At 38.8% G+C, this 21,592-nt stretch overlaps 1 protein-coding gene across 1 annotated transcript in view; it reads left to right on the forward strand.

Moving 5' to 3' along the window:
- The window catches only part of LOC137498991 (uncharacterized), a 155,349-nt gene extending 138,968 nt beyond the window's left edge, over positions 1-16,381 (forward strand). Inside the window, exons 6-7 of the mRNA XM_068226975.1 lie at positions 15,696-15,799; positions 16,090-16,381. Coding sequence (XP_068083076.1) covers positions 15,696-15,799; positions 16,090-16,202 — 217 coding nt within the window. The 3' untranslated portion in view covers positions 16,203-16,381. The remainder of the gene's footprint in view (positions 1-15,695; positions 15,800-16,089) is intronic.
- The last annotated feature ends 5,211 nt before the right edge of the window (positions 16,382-21,592 follow it).

Raw genomic sequence — 21,592 nt, forward strand, 5'->3', positions numbered from 1 at the left:
GTCTAATCTGACCTTTCCCTTCTTTCTCCCCTCTAGTCATAACAAGAGTTTTACTCTTTTCTGCACTTATTTTCAATCCACATTCTTCGATCTTCCCATTCACCACATTCAACTGTTCTTGAACCTTCCTGTCGTCTTCTCCCCAAATCACAATATCATCTGCAAATAACATCATGTTCATTTCTCTTCCTCCATATGCTGCTTTTGCTGTTCTCATGATGTTATCCATTACTATTGTAAACAGGATTGGTGATAGAACACTTCCCTGTCTCAGCCCACTAGTTATTTTGAACCAACTTGTCCTGCCAACTTGTGTTTGCACGCAACTACAACATTTCTTATACAATGCCATGATCATCTTTATTAATCCCTGTCCAATTCCTTTTTGCACCAGACTGTCCCAAACCTTCGTCCTGGGGACACTGTCATATGCCTTTTCAGTGTCAATGAATGTCATCACCATATCATTCCCATACTCCCAATGCTTTTCCATCAGTTGTCTCATAATGAAAATGGGCTCTATTGTTGACCTTCCACTTCTGAAACCAAACTCATTTTCCTGTATCTGATTCTCAACCCGGACCTTATTCTACTTTCCAGTATCCTTTCCATTATCTTAGCAACATGGGATATTAGAGTAATTCCCCTGTAGTTCTTCAAAACTTTCTTATCACCTTTCTTGAAAATTGGGATGATTATTCCTTTTTGCCAATCCTCAGGGACCTCCTTATTCTCCCAGACATTCCTGAGAACCCGATATGTCCACTGCAGGCCTACAGCTCCAGCTGCCTTTATCATCTCCACTGAAATTTCATCAATTCCAGCAGTTTTTCCATTCTTCATCTTTCTTACTGCCATTTCAATTTCATTCATTGTAATTTCTTTATCCATTTCTTCATCAACTAATTGCCTTTCCTGGTCGTCCATTGAATGACTGTCATCCGTTCTTATGTTCAGCAGCTTCTGAAAATACTCTCTCCATCTATTTCTTATTTCTTCTGGCTTTGTTAAAATTATGCCACCTTCATCCTTCACAAATCTGGTGTTTACTTGATCTCTCTTTTTGTTTTTTAAGATACCATACAGTAATTTCTTGCTGCCCTGCGTATCATCTCTCAATTTCTGTGTGAATAAGGCCCAGCTTTTCTTCCTCCACTACTTTCTTGGCCAAATTCTTTGCCTCCACATATTTTCTTCTACTTTCTTCAGTCTTAGATGTTTTCCATGCTTTCCATGCCATTTTCTTTTCCTTCACTTTAATCTTTACCCTATCATTCCACCAGTGTGTTTCTTTGTCTTTCACATTTCCTGATGTTCTACCACACACCTTTTCTGCACATCCAACCAGTGCTTCCTTAAATCTTTTCCATTCCTCTTCAACATTCCCTACCTCTGTCCTGGGTACCAAGGGTATTATTTCCCTTTGAAATTCTTCTTGTATGCTTTTCTCCTTCAACTTCCATACTTTAATTCTTTTCTCTCTTCTTAATTGAGGTTTTTCAATCTTTCCAACTTTCAATTTTCCTATCACAACTCTATGATCTCCACCAAAGGCTTCTTCAGGCATGGCTGTTACATCTACAAGGTTCTTCCGGTGTTCTTTCTCTATGATTATATAATCAATCATGGTCTTTGTTCGTCTGTCTCCCCAACCATACCTTGTAATCTTCTGACTGTTCTTCTTCCTAAACCAGGTGTTTCCAACAATCATTTGATTCCTCATGCAAAAATCCACCAACAACTCGCCTTCTGGATTTACATTTCCATATCCAAAGGGCCCTACAACATCTTCCTTTCCTTGTCTTTCCATTCCAACTTGTGCATTTAGATCTCCCATCAACAGTACTTCCTTATCTTCTATCTGTCTCTCCACTTCCTCTAAGAAGTCCTCTAGATGTTCATCTATGCAACCAGTTTGTGGGGCATACAACTGAAATAGATCTTTCACGCCATTTCAAACTGGAGTCTCATCACCATCATCCTATCGCTGATGTACTTCGTATATTCCACATATTCTTGGATTTCTCTTCTAAGTATGATGGCCACTCCATTTTTTGCTTCAGGTCCTCCGCTGTAATATAGCCTGTATCCTTCTCTCAGAGGGATCTCCCCTGTACCCCTCTTCTTGGTCTCGCACAGTCCAAGTATGGCTATATCTTTCTCTATCATGAGTCAACCAGTTCTTCTGTCTTTCCCGTCAGTGTCAGTACATTTACTGTTGCAATTTTGATGTAGTTTGGTGCTGGTTTCCCATTCTTCACAGTTCCCCCAGCACCTGAAGAGCTGTGCGTCGCTTCTAGCAGGGGACGCCCTAACCTTTTCCGAGGCGCCATATCTGCTCTGTCCATATAGGCTATTGTTACGATGGGCTCGCCACACCCAAAGGCATTTTATACCTACTGCCAGGTTCAAATTAGGCTGCCCCTAACATGGAGACAGACGCCTTTTATAGCCGCTCCTCTGGAGTACAGACGCTACGGGTATGCCCCTTCCGCCATCTCCGCCGTACCGAAGTCCACCTTCTCCGCCGTAGATGTCGTTGAGGTCTTCACTCGTAACCCTGAGCTGGGACCCATACCAGATGTTACACACCGGGTCAGTGTGCTCTGGGACTCACATAGCTGCTGCTTAAATTGAATAATCCACATCTACACTCGTTCCTTGAAAAATATTGTGCTGAATGAAAGATACCAGATGAATCTACCCTTATGAAGAACTATTTACTTTCACTGCACACTTCTGTCATGGATTCGATACGGTCTGACATGGGAGGGAGGTTCAGATATGTGTCTGGATATCGGTAGATGAAACAACCGATTCCTGTGTTCTGTTCACTGCGAACTTCATAGTGGGTAAATTATGTAAAAAAAAAAAACAAAAAAACTGACAGACCTTATTTACATTCATGCAAAGAGCTAGAAAAAAACAATCTCGCTAAAGTTGCAACATTTGTTGATGATTCCCTACGACTTCTGTGGCCTAGTGAGTTGGAGAGTGATTGTTACAAAGGGCGCCTTTTAGTCCCAGATGCAGCTTTTTACATGTTGAAAGTTGGTCAGTATCTTAAGAGTATTTTTTCAAATATCATCTATGTCACATGTCTGGCTCATGGATTGCATCGTATTGAAGCAGAGATACGTACCCTCTTTCCATCTGTCAACAAAGTCATTTCAAGTAGAATAAGAACTGTTCCAAAAGCACCGGCTCATGTACATTTGTACAAAAACTCATCCGCCTCAGGTTTCTCTTTTGCTGGAACCTGTTCTCACAAGACAGGGAACTTGGTTATCCGCAGTATTGCTCTACCATGAGAGAAAGGTGTAGTTAAAAGTGGCTCACAGTTGAGGTGCTGGCCTTCTGACTCCAACTTGGTAGATTCGATCCTGGCTCAGTACGGTGATATTTGGACGTGCTCAAATACGACAACCTCATGTCGATAGATTTACTGGCACGTTGAAGAACTTCTGCGGGATTCAATTCTGGCACCTCGGCGTCTCCGAAAACTATAAAAGTAGTTAGTGGGATTTAAACCCAATATCATTATTAAAAAGTAGTAATGATAGCCATACTGTGTGTGTTCGTGAAGTGAAATGCGCCTTTGAATCTGAAACGGTACATAAAGGTATTGGTTTCATCCATGTACATTATACGTCATTTTCAGAGGCAATTATGGGCCTAGAAATTTGCGGTGCACTCCAACACGAATCCCTTCAGTTAATTCAAAACACCATTAGTGTCCCTGGTGAAACTGGAGAAAAATTTGAAAGGAAACTCAGTGCAGTGTTGGACTCAAACTGAAGGAGATTCAATCCATAAACAACTACGTACGTGGAATCAGGGAGCCTTTGCTAGAAGAATGTTCTGGGCAGTCAGTACCAGTGTACAAGTATTGCCCAGTTACGTCCTTCGATGTACAACAATCATGTTCAGTGTGAAAATTAACTTTGTCTCCCAGCAGAAAGTCCTCGACTGCTGAAAACATTGAAAAACTGCTGATGACCTATTGCCAGGCGTCATTTTGCAAGGAATTAAACATGTTTATCAATTTAACACTGAGTTAAAATTAAATGCATATGGTAAGTGTACTTTTTATTATTTTTAGTGCATATTTTCATGCATACTTTCAATATTTTTAGTAAATATGAATCCGGGCCCTACTTATAACATTAGGAGAACTATTGCAAGAACACGCTCATTTATATAAAATGAGTACTTGAGTGCAATTAACAGTTTTGTTGTGTTGTTAAAACTTCATAGTCTGTGATATAAGGTGGACATCTATGAGACAATTCTTTCATGAGCCTATTTGACTTTTCATAAAAATTGCACGCTGTATTTTTATGCAAAATAACTATAACTGCTAATGAGTTTGGCCAATTGTGTATATATTATGTTTGATGAATCTTTGAAATGTAAATAAATTGTAAATAATTATTTAAATATCTGAATTCCTTGAATAGTTTATGCTTCCAAAGTTTTGCTTGTATATTTTGTCAAAAATGTGCAATAATTATGCAAGAAAGCACAGTATTTTCAGTATCTGTAACATCATCTCCAACTAATTCTTCCAGAACGTTTTGAATTTTCTCATATAAAATAGGCCTAAGCTCTTTATAGTACCAACTACACACAAAGAAAGTCATACTGATAGAGTGTAAACTAGTTTTAGAATGTATTGAAATTATTGTAATATTTTCTGAAGTAAGAATGGAAATGTATAGATCAAATCTTCATTGATCCATATAGTAGGTTTTCCTGCAAAGATGCCATTAACAGAAAATACAGCTAACTATTTGAACAAATGTTCTAAAAGTTCATTTAATGCGCTAGGCTGTAAAAATGTTTGTTCTAGTAAAATTCAGGTATGTTTAATAAGTATCTCATAAAAGATGTAAATTCTAATTGTTTTAATATCCTGCCACGCAATTTACAATAACATTTTCTTTACATTGCACCTACACAGATAGGTCTGATGGTAACGATGGGATAGGAAAGGTCCAGGAGTGGGAAGAAATAGAGTGTGGCCTTAAGGTTCAGCGCCAGCATTTGTCTGGTGTGTAAATGGGAAACCGCAGAAAACCATCTTCAGGGCTGCCGAAAGTGGGCTTCGAATCCATTCTCTGTCGAAGCAAGCTCACTGCTGCATGATCCCAACCACACAGCCAACTTGCTCTATATATCTACCTGTTCCAGCTTTGTATCCCCAATCTGACTTTCATTTCTCTTGGATTTCTTACCTACCGACTCCAATTTAGTCTTCGAGAGACTAATTTTTGTACTGTACTCATTGCACCTATTTATATTTTCCAAGAATTTAGACTCAAGGCTTTTGGCACAATTTGACATTAAGACTAAGTTGTCAACATTGGCCAAACTGCTTACTACTTTTTCAACTAACTGAGTCCCTCCGTGCCACTTACTACCTTCCAGCAGATGATCCATGTGAACTATGAGCAATAAAGGTAAAAGATTACAGTCTTGTCTAACCTCTGTAACTATATTGAACAAGCAACTCTTTCTACCATCAGTTCTCACTGTACCCCAGTTTGTCAACATAAATGTCTCTGACTGATTTGAATAATCTCCCTTTAACCTTTTCACTGCTAATATGTTGAGTGATTATCAGAACCCTCCGTGCTGAATTAGGTTTTTGTATATAATGTCTAAAATTGTATGAAATATATTAAAAGTGTGCAAAAATAATAAGAAATGTCATTTGAATGGACTAAAGAATCCCAGAATATCTTTCAGTTTCATTTTATTTTTGGACAAAATTCAAGGAAGAGAGTAAATTAGGGTTGTTCATTAGAGCCAAAAGCTCTAGCCTACGAAAATTTTGATATTCAATCATTGATATCTGAGTACTCATCTTCAGATTTCAGAGTATTCACAGCTTCTACAACTTTGAACTCTGAAAGCACATGCCGTCCACTACTTGAAGCCATTCTTACAAGCCCTGGACACAGGTGCTTTGTGCGACTGCTAACCTAGGTTGTGTACTGAGCTGAATGCATTATTTGAGATATTTAACTGCAGATAGCATTGAAAGGCAGTTTGCATTTTGACTCTTGGTCTGTTATGTTGGTAAAGGATGTAGGTTGTTGCCACTCAAGTTTAAAAACCAAAGGAAACTCCAAAGGTATCTGTTTACTATTCAGAAATGTAGCTGAAGTTGCTGACGAGATATCTTGGGTGTAGCAGTGTAAGGGTTAATCCCATAGCCCCCCAGTATGGTGAACATCTTTTCCCTGGGTACTCTTGTCATATGCCGTCCCTAGATCTACAAAACATAACCATAACTGTCTGTTCCTCTTGGAGCATTTTCAATTACATGGATAATATTTAAACTCTGATCCTTACAGCCCATCTGTTGTCTGATACCACACTGGTTTCTATCCAATTTACACTCAACCCCACTGATTGCACCCTCCCTTTCTCAATCCCAGTGATCACCTTGCCTGGTATACTGATCATTGAGATACCTTGATAGTTGTTGCAATCCTCCCTATTCTCTTGCTTGTACCCTAGTGTCCAAAAGTAAAGCATAAGTTATGAGTAAGCAGGGCAACAGGAAATAGACCGCAAATCACATGACATATTCACCTACCAACCTTACGTGTTCACTCTCTATAGGAAAGGAGTGTTCCCTGCTTTGACTAGTGGCGTAATCGCAAGGTAAACACAGACAGTGCCTGTGCCCCATATTTCCTCAGTTGTGCTTGCCCTGTTATAGTGTGCAGAGTGTAGCCTCGTTGTGAACGTGACAACATAATGGCACAACGATGCCGTTTGGACTCCGTTTTTCAGGGTAGAATACTTGGCTACCTGGAAGCAGGCTAGACACAGACCAAAGTCACCCGTATCCTTGAATGTGCCCCAAAGTGTCATTTTCAGGCTTTGGAGATGATTTCGAGACACAGGAGATGTTAGTCATAGGCCAGCACCAGGTTGACCAAGGGTAGCCACCCCACAGCAGGACTGATATCTGGCCTTAACTGCCCAACAAAATTGGAGTGCATCTGCAAGACAATTGTTGGCGGAACTTGCAGCCATCACAGAGGTTGGCTTTTCCTGGCAATCTATGTACTGGATGCTCAGAACAGCGGGGCTGTTTGCCTGACATCCAGCGGTATGCATCCCGCTCACTCCAACACAGAGGCGGGCCTGTTTACTGTGGAACCGTCAACATCGAAACTGGACCATGAATGAATGGAGGCATGAGCTCTTCACAGATGAATCCCACTTCAGTTTGCAGAACGATTCCCATCGCACATTAATCTGGAGAGAACCTGGTAGCTGATACAACCAAAGGAACAACGTGGATAGGGGCATCATGTTGACTGGCATACGAACCTGCACATCTTCATGGGTGGTCCTAGGAACACCGTTAACGCTCAGAGATACAGGGATGAGGTACTGAGACAACATGTTCAACTCTTCAGTGGACTTCCTCTTAATGGATGATAATGCCCGACTGCACTGCGCTGCTCTGGTGGATGAATTCCTGGCTGGGGAAGACATTCGTTGGATGGACTGGCCAGCGAGGTCTGCAGATCTGAATCCTATAGAACATGCCTGGGATGCATTGGGGAGGTGAATTGCATCCCGTCAGCCTCCACTAAGGACCGTCCAAGACCTTCACATTGCCCTTTTGGAGGAATGGGACAGACTGCCACAAGAGCTCTTGGACCATCTGATAGACAGCATGCAACGTCGCTTCGTAGCATGTGTGGCCATTAGGGGGTAACCATACGCCCTCTTAACAGCATATTTTGTTATGGAAGGCATTGTGAAATTTTGTTGGTTGTTATCAAAGGAGTACCTTAGCTATCAGAACCTTTCTCTCACTGTTTTTCTGGACAAGTTGTGTGACATGGTGTGTAATTCAGCCTCCATTTGTTCAGCAATCCGTGTTGCATTCCTGTCAGGTGGTATGGCCTTATTTAGTGATTATGCTTTACTTTTAGACTCAAGTCTAGATAGGTGCAATTACTACTTTTGTCTAACCAGAAGGTACCTTACTAATACTTCATGCTAATCTTATTACTCTACGAAGCCATTTCATCCCTGTCTTTGCTCAATATTTCACCATTTCAGTTCTGATTTTAACTAGTTCTGCTGCTTTATGACAACGGAGTTCATTTGGCATCCTCTCTACTTCCTTAAGCGTAATTTCACCATTATCACTGTCTTCCTCCTCCTCCTCATGAACTTGGTTGTTCATGACATCACCAGGAAGATTTTCTTTTATGTTGAGAAGATTTTCAAAATATTCTACATTCTCAGCAATAAGTTTAACATCTTACTAATGAATCGTACCTTACAGTACGAGAAATTTAAAATATGAATTAGGTGTTTCAGCCAACATACATTTTCTAAATTAATCCATATACAGCTTTGATTATTTCCTTTTTTCCTTCATCTGAAATGCCATTGTAGAATATAATAATACGCCTTTTTTGCAACTATATCCACCTTATGCTCGACACACGGAAAACAGAACCGCTGATTTTCAATAAGATTGAAAAACAGATGGAGAAGTTATGTTTTGTGCCAAATGATGTTCAACAATTAATAATTTGTATAAATGAATATTTAGCTGTATTCTTGTTTTACAGTTTACCAAACATCCAACAGGAAAAATGGAAAGAGAGTTTCCTTCTGAAGCCATTAAAGCACCTTTACATACTAAGTATGTTAAGAATTTTGAATGTATCAGACTACAGATCCTGGGATATAATAAATTATTCATTCTACAACTTCAACCATTCCTTAATCATTTTCGATCACATCGTCACATTCCCATGATTCTTCATTAATTAAACTGTCGAGTTTCTTCTTAAGATCAGCAGTGAAAGTGGTTTTGAAATCTTCCAGTGTTATGTATGGTTTACCATCAGGAGGTTTTGTGCTTCACAGTTTCCAAATTTAGGTAGTTTCAGTAGAATGTAGATGGAACAGCTCTAATAATTCCACAAACCTTCTGTAAGGGATCATGGTTAAACTTTACCGAGAGCACATAACCAAAATCACAGGAGTAAAGCAAATTTTCTGCCAGGACAGTGATTGTTAGGGATCTGAAAATTTAGCATCTATTATGCTTTAAAATAGGATTTATTAATTTATTTTTCCCTGTTTAGCATCTACTTTTGGATACTTACAGGCTATATTATGTCATTGGTGACACATTTGTCTTGACTTTTACATTTTAGGCTTAAAGAAAAATGCAAGCATTGTAAATAACACTGACTTGCACTCTTTCAAGTTACACTTGTCTGTAACAACTGTACTTTAGTGCAATAAAGCATGCTTACTGTCCACAGTATTAGTTACACTAGCATATTTACCTGTGCTTTGCTACAGTTTTCTAAATTGTATACAGATTTGTATGTAAATTACTGGGCATGCAACGAGTAAGATTTTATTAAAATCCATATCTCTGAAAGTAATACGAGAAACACAACATGTTGTTCTGATGTAAAGTGTTTCTTGTGGAATTTTGATGATAAGGGCAGGCTCACTTGCCTACTACCATTCATCACATGCAGTTTTCTTCCAGGACCCTAGCAGTTGTTGACATTAGATTTACTCTTAACCCAGTGAGGATTTTTAGTTATATATATACTTTTACATACATCTGTAACTTAAATGTATTTTTTCTTTACATACCTATTAATATTGTATAATAAAAATATCAGGTATTTTATAATCTGTTTATGAGCTATTATCGGGTATTCTCATTATCCCCTTGGTAGTTTGTGCTATGAAAATACCAGTAATTAATTTCCTTCTCATAACTTACATTTTAAATTTCCGAGCCTGTGAAAATGCAATATGTTTAAATTATTTGATAGCTTTCATTGCAATTGTTGCGCTGAAGCACTCAGTCGTCAATATTGAACAACAGCCATTAGGGTGGCATTGTTTTGAGGCAGTCAAACCTTATACTTTTCATGAGTTTGAACATGGTTAAGTATTACAATATCAAAGAATTTGAGAACAATTTAATTATTGATAAACTAGATGATTGTCTCTTTCAAACTATTATGTCCTAGTTTCATGATATGTTCATGAGACACAAATGGCTTCATCATCATCACATCTCCCTGAAGCAATGCATCATGGGTCATCAAAAATGGCAACAGGTAAAAGGAGCGCAATATATCCCAGAAATGAAATTGGGAAAACAAGGTCCATGTGCACACTATGCAAAAGATCAGTGTCTTAAAACCATAGAAGGGAGGCGTCTTTGAAACCCGTAAAAGTAGTTAGTGAGATGTAATGTGCTTGAAGTGTTAAAAAGATTTGCATCTAGCCCCATAGTAACAAACTTCGTTTGCTGTAACTGCCATATAATTTTTCTTACCCCAGTAAACAGTGACTATTTCAGATAAAATTCTGTATTAAAAATAATTTTGTGTTAATAATTTTGTGTCTGCATTAATTGATTACTGTATGCCCAGTTAGAAAGCTATTGATGTGGTAATTCCATTAACCCCCTTGATAACAGTAGAAGTAAAAATACCTTGGTGGCAAAAGGTTTAACCTCTGTGCATGCTTCATATCAAAAAATTATCTTCACATATTCCTCCTGTAGAGTTCATTTTCCTAAGAATTAGGCCAAGCCAGTTCTTTCTCCAAAGTATCACACTCTGGGCTGTTTGGGTTGGTAAATTCAATCATTGCTTCAGTTTCTTCCAACCCCTTAATATTTCTACTGGATCAATGTTTAAGTCCACTAACAGTTGTGTTACTAGCTGAGACATGCATTTTATACTCATGTTCTCTCCAGGCAAATTAGGATAAATATGCAAAGTGAGTTTCCAACACAAATAGAGATGGAGGGGATGTTGTGTGTCGGCCACAAACAGATTCTCATAATGTCCATTTTACCTGCATTCCATTGAAGACAAATAGTTTTTTTTGGAGGAGCTGATTTCTTATGCATTTCAATAGATGTAGTGCATCAGAAAGAACATACACCTTTCTGTTAGCATGTAGTGAATGTTGGAATAAATTACTTGGGCTTTCATTCTTCCCAGACATGCCTAACTCACTTCATACATCATAATTGGTTTTAGCTCTCTCGGCAACAGTTCTATGGACGATTACTCCAGCATTTTCTCGATGTGAAATGGCCTGCAGTATAAGCTGTGGTAGCACTATTGGTCGAGTTGTACAATGGGAACCAAGTGTAGCAATAGGCTGTGCACGGGAGTTAGCTAAACCTTGAGACATAAACACTGGGAATTATCTGTATCTTGATGGTTGCCTTTGGCTTTTTCTCCATTGTCAAGAAGACCACTATATGTCCCTACTGCTTGTCCTGAATGCTCACAGCTAGCTCCCTCGGGAAAGTGGACCATCTGGAAATGGGCCTTGAATCTATTCTATGTATCTTTACGGACAACAGGACAAGAGCAGAAGGCATGTAAATTATGAATGTGAACCAGATAAAATAGAGAAAATCATAATTTATCATAGTCAAGGCAGAAAGAATAAAACAAAAGAAAAAATAGAATCGTGTAAAATGCACACAATTTACAAACATTTTGGGGTCTTGCATCCCTCTCACTTTTAACATTAAGAATTTCATATTTAGGTTCCGTATTGAAACAAGATTTACATCTTTGATGTATCCCTCTCACTTGAATTAACATGTTCATTCTAAATTGGAATATGTTATTTCATGGCACTGGGTAAATAAATCAGCTCTGTCATTTCCTCTGTCCTCAGATCCCTCATTTCATTAATATTATGAAAGACATAAATAAGCTTTGCACCAAAGAAGTATTTTACCGTGGCTCAGTAAAGAAAGAGGACGTTTGCGCAAGGTTATGCCCCCTCGTAGGGAAGAGGCTGGAGCCTTTCTCTTCCATTCATTTAACTTCCTGGTTCACAATCAGCTGTAGGACTGTCCTAGGGGATGGGACCGACTCCGCATAGCCCACTGACAATTTTTCTCATTCCTCCCGGCGGGGAGAAATGCAGTGCATACCTTCCTTTTGTTGTCTGCGAACAATACAAATATTTGGGCTTTCGATCTGGCACAGGTGAACTGTATACTAATTCTCTCTTGTACGTCACTTTCGTTTCAGAACATTTACTGGCACTTAAAAGAACTTCTGTGGGAATAAATTCGGGCAGCTTGGCATCTCTGAAAGCCATAAAAGTAGTTAGTGGGAAATAAAGCCTGTAACGTTACTTTATTAGAAACATTTTGAAACATCTGTTGATGCATTTTGTACTTGCATGTTGGTCAGAAAAACCAAAAGACTTCTTTGTTTCAGTGTGAAGAACCATGGAATAATGACCAAATCTTCGGTGATGGCTAGCGAGGGCTGCGATCAAACATTCAACCAAGGACAATGCCTGAAACGCCATATAACATCTCACACTAAAGATAGGCAGATCAAGTGCACAACATGCAACAAAAACTTTAAGAGAAAATGTTACCTAAATGCCCATCAAGCTACTCACTCTAAAGAAAGCCCGTTCTGTTGTTCAGTATGTGAAAAGGAATTTCGAAGGAAAGGTCAGCTAACGGCTCATCAAATTGTTCACACTGGAGTCAAGGAGTATCAGTGTTCAGTATGCGAGAAGAAATATGCTTTTAAGGGAACCTTAATAATGCACCTACGGATTCACTCTTCGGAGAAGCCGTACCATTGCACTTTCTGTAATTACTCTTGCGTGCAATTTCCGCAACTTCGAAGCCATCTTCGAACTCATTCCGATCACAGACCCTATAAATGCTCAAAATGCGACAAACGATATTTTACAAATAGAGATCTTTCGGCGCACCTTAAAACTCACAATGGTGAGAAATATCGTTGTTCGATATGTAATTTTACTTTCTCATCGAAGAACAGTTTAAGGAGCCATTTGTCAACTCACTCTGGTACTAAAATTTTCGGATGTGCTGTCTGCGATAAGAAATACAGGAGAAAGTCGGACATAATAAACCATTTTAAAACACATTCTGGTGAGAGACCGTACTGCTGCACAGAATGTGAATCCAAATTTGCCAGTAAACAGGAACTCGTCATCCATGAGCGACGTCATTCAGGACAGAGACCGTATCAATGTGTGACATGCGGCCATACGTTTGCACAACATGCACACCTAAAAAGTCACCTGCGTACTCACACAGGTGAGAAGCCTTACCAATGTTCAGTATGTAATCGTAGGTTCTCAGAAAGGCACCACTTAAGAGATCACCTGCGACTACATACTGGAGAGACGCCATATCATTGTTCTGTATGTGGTAGGGCATTTTCATTGAACCATCACCTAAAAAGTCATATGCGAATACATACTGGAGACAGGCCTTATCAATGTTCAATATGTGACGGTAAGTTTTCAATGAAGAGTACACTTTTATCACACATGCTTATTCACACCGGAGAGAAGCCGTACTTTTGTCCTATTTGTAAACGAAGATTTGCTAGAAAGGATAATGTACAATCACATCTGCATACTCACTCTAAAGGGCTGTATCGTTGTGCTGTATGCGACAGAATGTTCGACAGTAAGGATGGTCTTAACAAACACTTCAGAACTCACGTTGGAGAGCGAACATGACATTAATGCGGTGGTAATCTTCCTATTGAGCATTATGTTAAAAGGTTTTGAGAATTCACTCTTGAGGAAGACTTTTCTATTCGTAATACTATGGTTATTTGAAGGCTAGCGCTTAAAACCCATCTGCGCAGTTATTCTAGATGTCATTGTAATGGTTAAACAATGCAATGAATCATGTTAATCCTTAACTTTGACTGTTGACACATGCTTGAAGGAGAAACTGTGCAAGCTTAAAAGTAACATCTGTCACCCTTTCTCATTAAGGACATTGATAAGTTTCAAACTTGGGAAAGTCTTCAATAGTTAATTGAGTTTTGGAAGAATTTAATAAAGCACACTTTTAAAGTAGGCTTTCTAAAGAAACAGTTGGGGGCGAGTTGATCTATATTACCATTTACGGGTTGGTTTTCAATAAATATTACGCTATAAATAAGTTCTCTGTAAGTAACGGTTGAAGAGGTTTTCAATTTTCACTTAAGGGTTATTTTAACAACTGACCTAAAGTAATTTAAAGTGTCCTCTGACACACTTCTAAATTATTTTTATCCTAAAACTTTCAAAACAAACAGTTGGGGAGAGTTGATTTATATCACTGCTTACAGGATAATTTTTTGAAAAAATTTTAAGCTAAAATGCAGTTTCCCGCAACTAACAGTTAAGTAAAGTTTGTTTTCACCCCACCTATACTTTACTTTAAATGTCATTTAAAGTATCCTCCAAAGCTTTTAAAGTCATTTACCCCAGAACTTCGGAAGGTAACAGGCGGGGGCAAGTAGATCCACATTATCGATTACATGACAGTTTTTTATAAATTTTAAGCTAAAAATCAGTTTTCTGCATCTAGCCATTTAGGAGACATATAATTTTTATTTTATGAATTGTTTCCCCCCTAACCTACTTTTTACTCTGAACGTTATTTAAGGTATGCTCCAATGCTTTTAAAGTTTTGTTTACCCTAAAACTATTAAACAAAGCAGGGTTAAGTTGATCTGTATCACCCATTAGAGGACAATTTTTGATCAGTTTCAAGCTGATAAATCAGTTTTCTGAAATAACTGTTTAGGAGATAATAAATTTTAAGATTTGTTTTCACCCCATCCTCTATTTTACTTTAAATGTCTTTAAAGTATCTAGGTACCTTGCCTGGTAGCTTAAGCTTGTGTATTGAAGGGCACATGGTCATCATAACATTATTCTTGAACCCGTAGCTATGTTCAGTTAAGTCTGCGCACATAACAAAGCTCTTCACCAGTGTAGCCAAGCCAACATGCTGGTGTAGTGAAGGACAGCCTGTTAGGTCAGTGTGAGGTTAAGACTGTATATAAGCCATTGTATATAGGTCTGTATAGCACCTACCCAGCTTTAGTAGTCCAAGCCAGTGTAGGGAAATACAGCCAGTTAAATCAGCTTGAGGTTAAGCTTACACTCTTACTAATGTGAGGTTAAGCCAACTCTGTAGCCCAGCTCTAAAACTCTAATTTCGCTTAGACTTGCCCAAGCCAGTGTAGGGAAGTTCAGTTGGTTCAATTAATGCAGTGTGAAGTTAGGCCTACACTCTTACCTAGCATAAGGTTACTTTAGCTTCTTTTCAAATCACCTGCACTGCGACATCACTCCCCACTGTCAACATCATAGCAACACCCTCTTGAGGATCAGGCCCAATCCTCAGCATGCGGATCGCGGATGCTGCAGAACTATTCAAAACTAAAATAAATATTTTGGAAGAATTCTGTTCCTTATAACCTCCAGGATTGTGTTTACTATTTCTGAGGTGTCTACCACTGTGAGCTGAATTGAGGAGATAGTGGATAGTGGATTCAAACCCCAGTGTCAGCAGCTCTTAAGGTGGATTTCTGTGATTTCCCTTTTTGACAGCAGGCAAATGCTGGGTCTGTGTTTAATTTGAAGAGGCCATTGCCACTTTCTTCCCTCTCCTAGGCCTCTCCTGTCCCATCATCGCTATAACACGTATCTGTGTTGGTGCAATGTAAATCAACTTGTAATAAAACTATTTGTTACAATTTCATTTGTAAGTTCTTTTATAATACAATTTAATAAATAAGTCAAACAAAATTTCGTGTATTGTTACTTTTGCGTTATTATCACAACAGCTTTGCTGCCAAATCCTGGAAATGTTTGAATTTGTGGGAGCGAGCCCCGGGATTCAATCTGGCAACTCCACGAAACCCAATAGCAAGACACGGACATTCGAAAGGTGAGGTGGTTTTACTTATATAACTTGAAACCACAAGTAATGATGGGTGGTTATGGGCAAAGAAGAATGTAGAATATGGTAGATTTTAGTGCACATATAAGTGGCTGTGATTTCAGTATCAAGAATACTAAATATAGCCATATCATTCTGGAGAAAAATTATGTGTAGTGTGATGTGGTGTAGAAAAATTGGTTGCAATGCAGGCAGAAGAACACTAGTATGTTGTATTGTCTCTGTATGCCACATATCCTCCAAGGATATCCAAATGAATTTGTTTCTTATGTTGACAGCCAGAAAGTGGAACCAAAATATGCCAACAAACACTATGCCTGGTGACGGAAGGTGGGGCCTGCCCTCGGGACTGGTGACCTGGAAGATCAATCAGCTGGAACAACAAACATAACTGGAAGAGAAATGGCATCCATACGAAACAGCTCTATGCAAATAACAGTATTGGAATTCAATTATTAAAAGTATATATGTATGAAACGACTAGAACTATTGAGGATTAAGACATAACTAAGGCAGGTTAGAGGAGAGGTTTTGCAGTGGTCCAGGAGGAGAAGGAAAAAAGAGCAGATGTGGGAATGTAAAGAGAGAATATATAACTTAATTTACCACTTGATATAGACTGTATGTTTCGTAGATCCAATGTAGACCCTATGCCAGTTACATTATAGAATGTCTCTCTTTGGTAGAGTTCATGTTCTGGCTATTCGAGGTGAGTGCGATCAAGACAATAAAAGGCAACTGAGATATGAAAGTTTAACTAAATGAATTTCAATAGTGCCAATTTCATATATTAAAAATAGCAAGGGGCCAAAATAAAGTAGATTTAGAACATTTATTGGAAAGAAGAGATAGATAATCCAACTGATAGCCACCCGTATTAGGGAATCAAAATGAAAGGCCCCAATAATTCCTTTATCTGTTGTTTGGATGTAAGTGGGATTTGAGTTTCAGTTCAAATTTGTCAACCTTCAGGGAGATTCGAGTGAAGCTACACAACAAAGAGATATATATGCAGGGTGTTTCAGGTTAGGTAGTACAAATGGTGTCTATCAATCAACAACTAATTTTTCAGCACGTCTGCTATAATCTGGATGATGCCCGGAAATGTTTTATTCTTAGAAAGTTCAACATCTCGTTTAGAATTGTATCTCATGTGCCAATGCCCATTGACTTCCCAAATATTCTGGCAGTTGATTACCAATATAAATGGTCCGTTATTGGACATTATAAATTTTCCAGCTAGCTCATTCTTGGTTGCCAGCGTTTCGCCCTCGTGTGCTAGGGTGGGCTCATCAGTTGGTACCTAGCACACCTACCAATACGCTGGCTAGTGCATACCGTGGAGGCCACTGCGTAGGCTAACTGGAGCCACCGGCAGTGCCAATGCACTAAGAGACTTTGTCTCATCACTAAAAATTGATGCCTGCTTGGCCATCAGATGATACAGATGTTGACTCCCATAGGGAATCTGAAATATTTGTCCTGAATGAGCAAATTTATAATACCAATATAAATGGTCCGTTATTGGACATTATAAATTTTCCAGCTAGCTCATTCTTGGTTGCCAGCGTTTTGCCCTCGTGTGCTAGGGTGGGCTCATCAGTTGGTACCTAGCACACCTACCAATACGCTGGCTAGTGCATACCGTGGAGGCCACTGCGTAGGCTGACTGGAGCCACCGGCAGTGCCAATGCACTAAGAGACTTTGTCTCATCACTAAAAATTGATGCCTGCTTGGCCATCAGATGATACAGATGTTGACTCCCATAGGGAATCTGAAATATTTGTCCTGAATGAGCAAATTTATAATACCAATATAAATGGTCCATTATTGGACATTATAAATTTTCCAGCTAGCTCATTCTTGGTTGCCAGCGTTTCGCCCTTGTGTGCTAGGGTGGGCTCATCAGTTGGTACCTAGCACACCTACCAATACGCTGGCTAGTGCATACCGTGGAGGCCACTGCGTAGGCTAACTGGAGCCACCCTATGGGAGTTGAGCTAGCCTGCTTAAAGGATTGTCATGGATTCGAGTGAAGCTACACAACAAAGAGATATATTGATGTTTCAGGAGGCGAAGGGAAGGACAGTTAGGCGATACAGATAATCTTAATTTGTTCAAAAAGGTGTGTGTTAAGATAAGAACAATTTGAAATAAACATAGACGTAGTAGACATGTAATACCAGATAATTCCAATATTGAGGTATTAAATAAAGCATTAAAAATAGGATGGATTTTGATCGCCTCTACATTGGGCTAGTTAGCCATGTGGTTAGGAAGCACAGCTGTGAGCTTGAAACGTGGAGATAGCGGGTTCGAACCCCACTGTCAGCAACCCTGAAGATGGTTTTCTTTGGTTTCCCATTTTCACACCAGGCAAATGCTGGGGCTGGTTCTTAATGAAGGATATGGCTGTTTTCTTCCTATTCCGACGGCTTTCTTATACCAACATCGCCATAAAACCTCTGTGTTGGTGCAACGAAAAGCAAATAGTAAAGAAATCGCCTTTACAAGAAAATCCATTATGATTTATGAGAAGGAGGGTGAGACATAAAAGAAGAGCGTGGAGGTCTTGTGCATCACAAAATATTTAACACACTGAGACTCACATGGCCTCTAATTCAACGAACTTTTGTGATCTAGATTGAAAGCACTAACAGGAACGACAGGCAGGTGAAATGGCCTCAATCACAGTAGCAAATATTTGACCCTCAGAATAGTTCGAAGCAAAGACTCTAGTGTTATAAGTAATGTCTTGAATTAAATTTGGGAGATTTTCATCTGGATGCTGCACACAAAAATAGAATGTTTGCACGAGGGATGAACGTGACCTGTGGGAAAAAGGAGATGTGCATTGCAGTGCTCGAGTGAACTCTTACCTAGCAGTGCTGTCAGAAAGTACACCCCCCAGTATAAAGGTAAATGAACTGAAAATTTTACATAGGAGAAAGACCAAACACCGTGCGGGGTGCCCGTGTACTTAAGAGGTGCGCAGCTGTGAGCTTGCATCCGGGAGATAGTGGGTTCGAACTGCACTGTCAGTAGTTCTGAAGATTTTACCCTTGATTTCTTATTTTTACACCAGGCAAATGCTGGAGCTGCATCTTAATTAAGGCCAACTAACTTTCTTACCGCTCCCAGCCCTTTCCTATCCCTTCATCGCCGTAAGAGCTATCTGTTTCGGTGCGACGTCAAGCAAATAGGAAACGTTGCTACCATTAGCCCCAATCAATAAAGAGCTCACTTGAGGAGATAGTGAATTGGTTCTTGCTAATAATGCTACAGCCGTCTCATGTAGCTGAAAAGTTAACTTACGAGACAGAGGGTCCTCAATGCGGTTAAGATAACACAAATCCTGGGCTTTGTGAAGGAAGAATGTAAGTTCAAAGAGTATCGGTACTGTACTAGCAACGTGTAACACTGGCACCAATGTAAGGAACGGTAAGTGAGCCAAAAACTTACCAATAAAGAGAAGGAAGTGGGTAATAATCCGCGTAGGTACAATCAGTTTTGGTAACCCACTAGCAAAAAAAAGCACACGAGAATAAAGAATCATCCAAGATATTAATATTAACAAGAAGAATAAAGGTAACTTACGCTGATAAAATATGAGCCAAGAATTTACGAACAAGATTATAACACAAGCGATTATTCAGTATTCATAAAATGTTACAACTTACAAATCTCCTTTTTTGTCCCGTATTGACATCAACTCAACTAGAGTTACTTGTTTGCTTTTCTACTGCTATTCTATGTTATTATGTAAGATAATCCAGTTTAAAATTTAATTACATTATTTAAAAAGTACATGTTTCTTTCCTAATATGGAACATCATCTGCTAAAAAACATACAAAAATTGGCGTAAAGGAAATAAAAACACTTATGATGATGTTAATAATAAAAATAAAATGTTCCTTCATGTTGAGTTAAAACTTCAACAAGTCAACGTTCGAGTTTGAGATAAAATTTTCACGCAACGGATCTTCTCTTCTCGAAAGCTGCAGATGTATGTACAGTTAATATCTTGAGGACAGAATTAAATTGTAAAATTTTAAAATATGATGATTGGGGGAAACTCCTAAAGATTAACTGAAGTTGAGGCTGATATTATATTTTAATGTTTTAAGATATTGAAGGGAGTCGGTAAAAAAAGAAATGAAAATTTGTTTTAAAAAACTAAATAAGTGGTGAGGTGTCTAAGGAAGAACAAAATTGCTTACCTCCTGGCCGGCGCTGCTATGTTTACTTCTTCCCTTACGCCGTCAGCTGACTGGGTGTGTATGTGTATGGCCGTGAGAGGAGCATGAGGCGACAGAGGGGTAATGGAGGGGAAAGTGGGGGGGAGGGAGATGTCCGGGATTTTCTCCGGATCCTTTTCGATGGCCTTCCTGCGTAAATCTAGGTTGGAAGCCTCTTGAAATAGTATATTTTATTATCTGCTATTTCATTTACATTCTGACCAGGGTTTTGGTTTTGATCGATCTCAATATAAATGTTTTCAAAAATATTAATCAATTTACCCTTATTTAAAGTTCGCAAAATGGTTAAGTGTCTATTGTAGTAAAACTATGGTTATATCCTGTCAGGTGTAAGCTTATGGGCGAATATCTCTTGTACTTTCTGGCATTTACATGTTCCTGGTATCTAACTAGGAAATTTCGTCTCGTTTGTTCGCCACACGAAATCGCACACTCTACACACTTGAGTTTATATATCCCTGAATATAAAAGTCTATTAATACTCCTAACAATTTGATCATTGAATATTGGACGTTGGTTATTATTACTGGTACGAAAGTCTATATTTAAAAAAATAAATATATTTGCATTAACACAAGTCGAATCTTGCCTTCCTCTTTACAAGTAAGCACTTTCAAAATGTACCTTGTTATTTTAGTTAGTATCCAACAATTTTAAAGATAGGTAAAAATGACCTCGAACAGATTACCAAAGGAGAAATAGAATCACTGAGAAAATTAAAATTCAAACAAAACAAAAGAACCACGCTAACTGATACCAAAAACACTATCGCGTACTTTCAAGGAGGTATAGCACGACAGTATTTGCACGACCCAGGGCAGTGAGAACAGGGAAGTACCCAATAGAAGGTCGTAGCAACACGTGGAAGATTACTAGGGCCCACCGAGGTCAGGTGGATTAAGAACAAACAAATTACAACTAAGTAAAATAAGTTACTACTGACTAAAATAAAACAACGATTTGAAGGAAATACTGAATTTAATTGGAAAAGAAATGTTTAAGTCTTTCATTAAAATAATTCTTTTGAAAAATTAAGGATAAAATGCGGCGAGATCTCGTTTTTTAAAAAAAAGATAAAAGGTAAAGAAAAACCCTTAAACAGACCTTGGGATCCCAGAACTACAGCTAGTAAATTACAGTAAATTAATGCAGCAAAAGGTGCAACTTGACTGCAGCACGAGAGGAGAAAACGGTTCCTTATGAAACAATTACTGGTTATAGAAGAGTAAACTCCAAGCAAAATCTCCTCAGAATAAGTTCCATCAAGGCCAAACAGAGAAATTGAATTAATTCAATAAATTAAGAATTAGCAAGAACGAAACGAGAAAGGAAATAAACATTAAACTCTTAACACGGATCCCGCGGTAGACTCAGCAGACTTCACAATCGTCCAAATCAATCAACATCATATCCTTGACAACACCAAATAATACTCACGACAGACAACGAGAGTCAGCTGTTAGCTCGTAACAGAGAGCTCCCATCACAGTTATGTTTACAAGTGCAGCCATGGAAACCGG

Source organism: Anabrus simplex, chromosome 3, assembly GCF_040414725.1.
Source record: "Anabrus simplex isolate iqAnaSimp1 chromosome 3, ASM4041472v1, whole genome shotgun sequence".
Classification (NCBI taxonomy): Eukaryota; Metazoa; Arthropoda; class Insecta; order Orthoptera; family Tettigoniidae; genus Anabrus; species Anabrus simplex.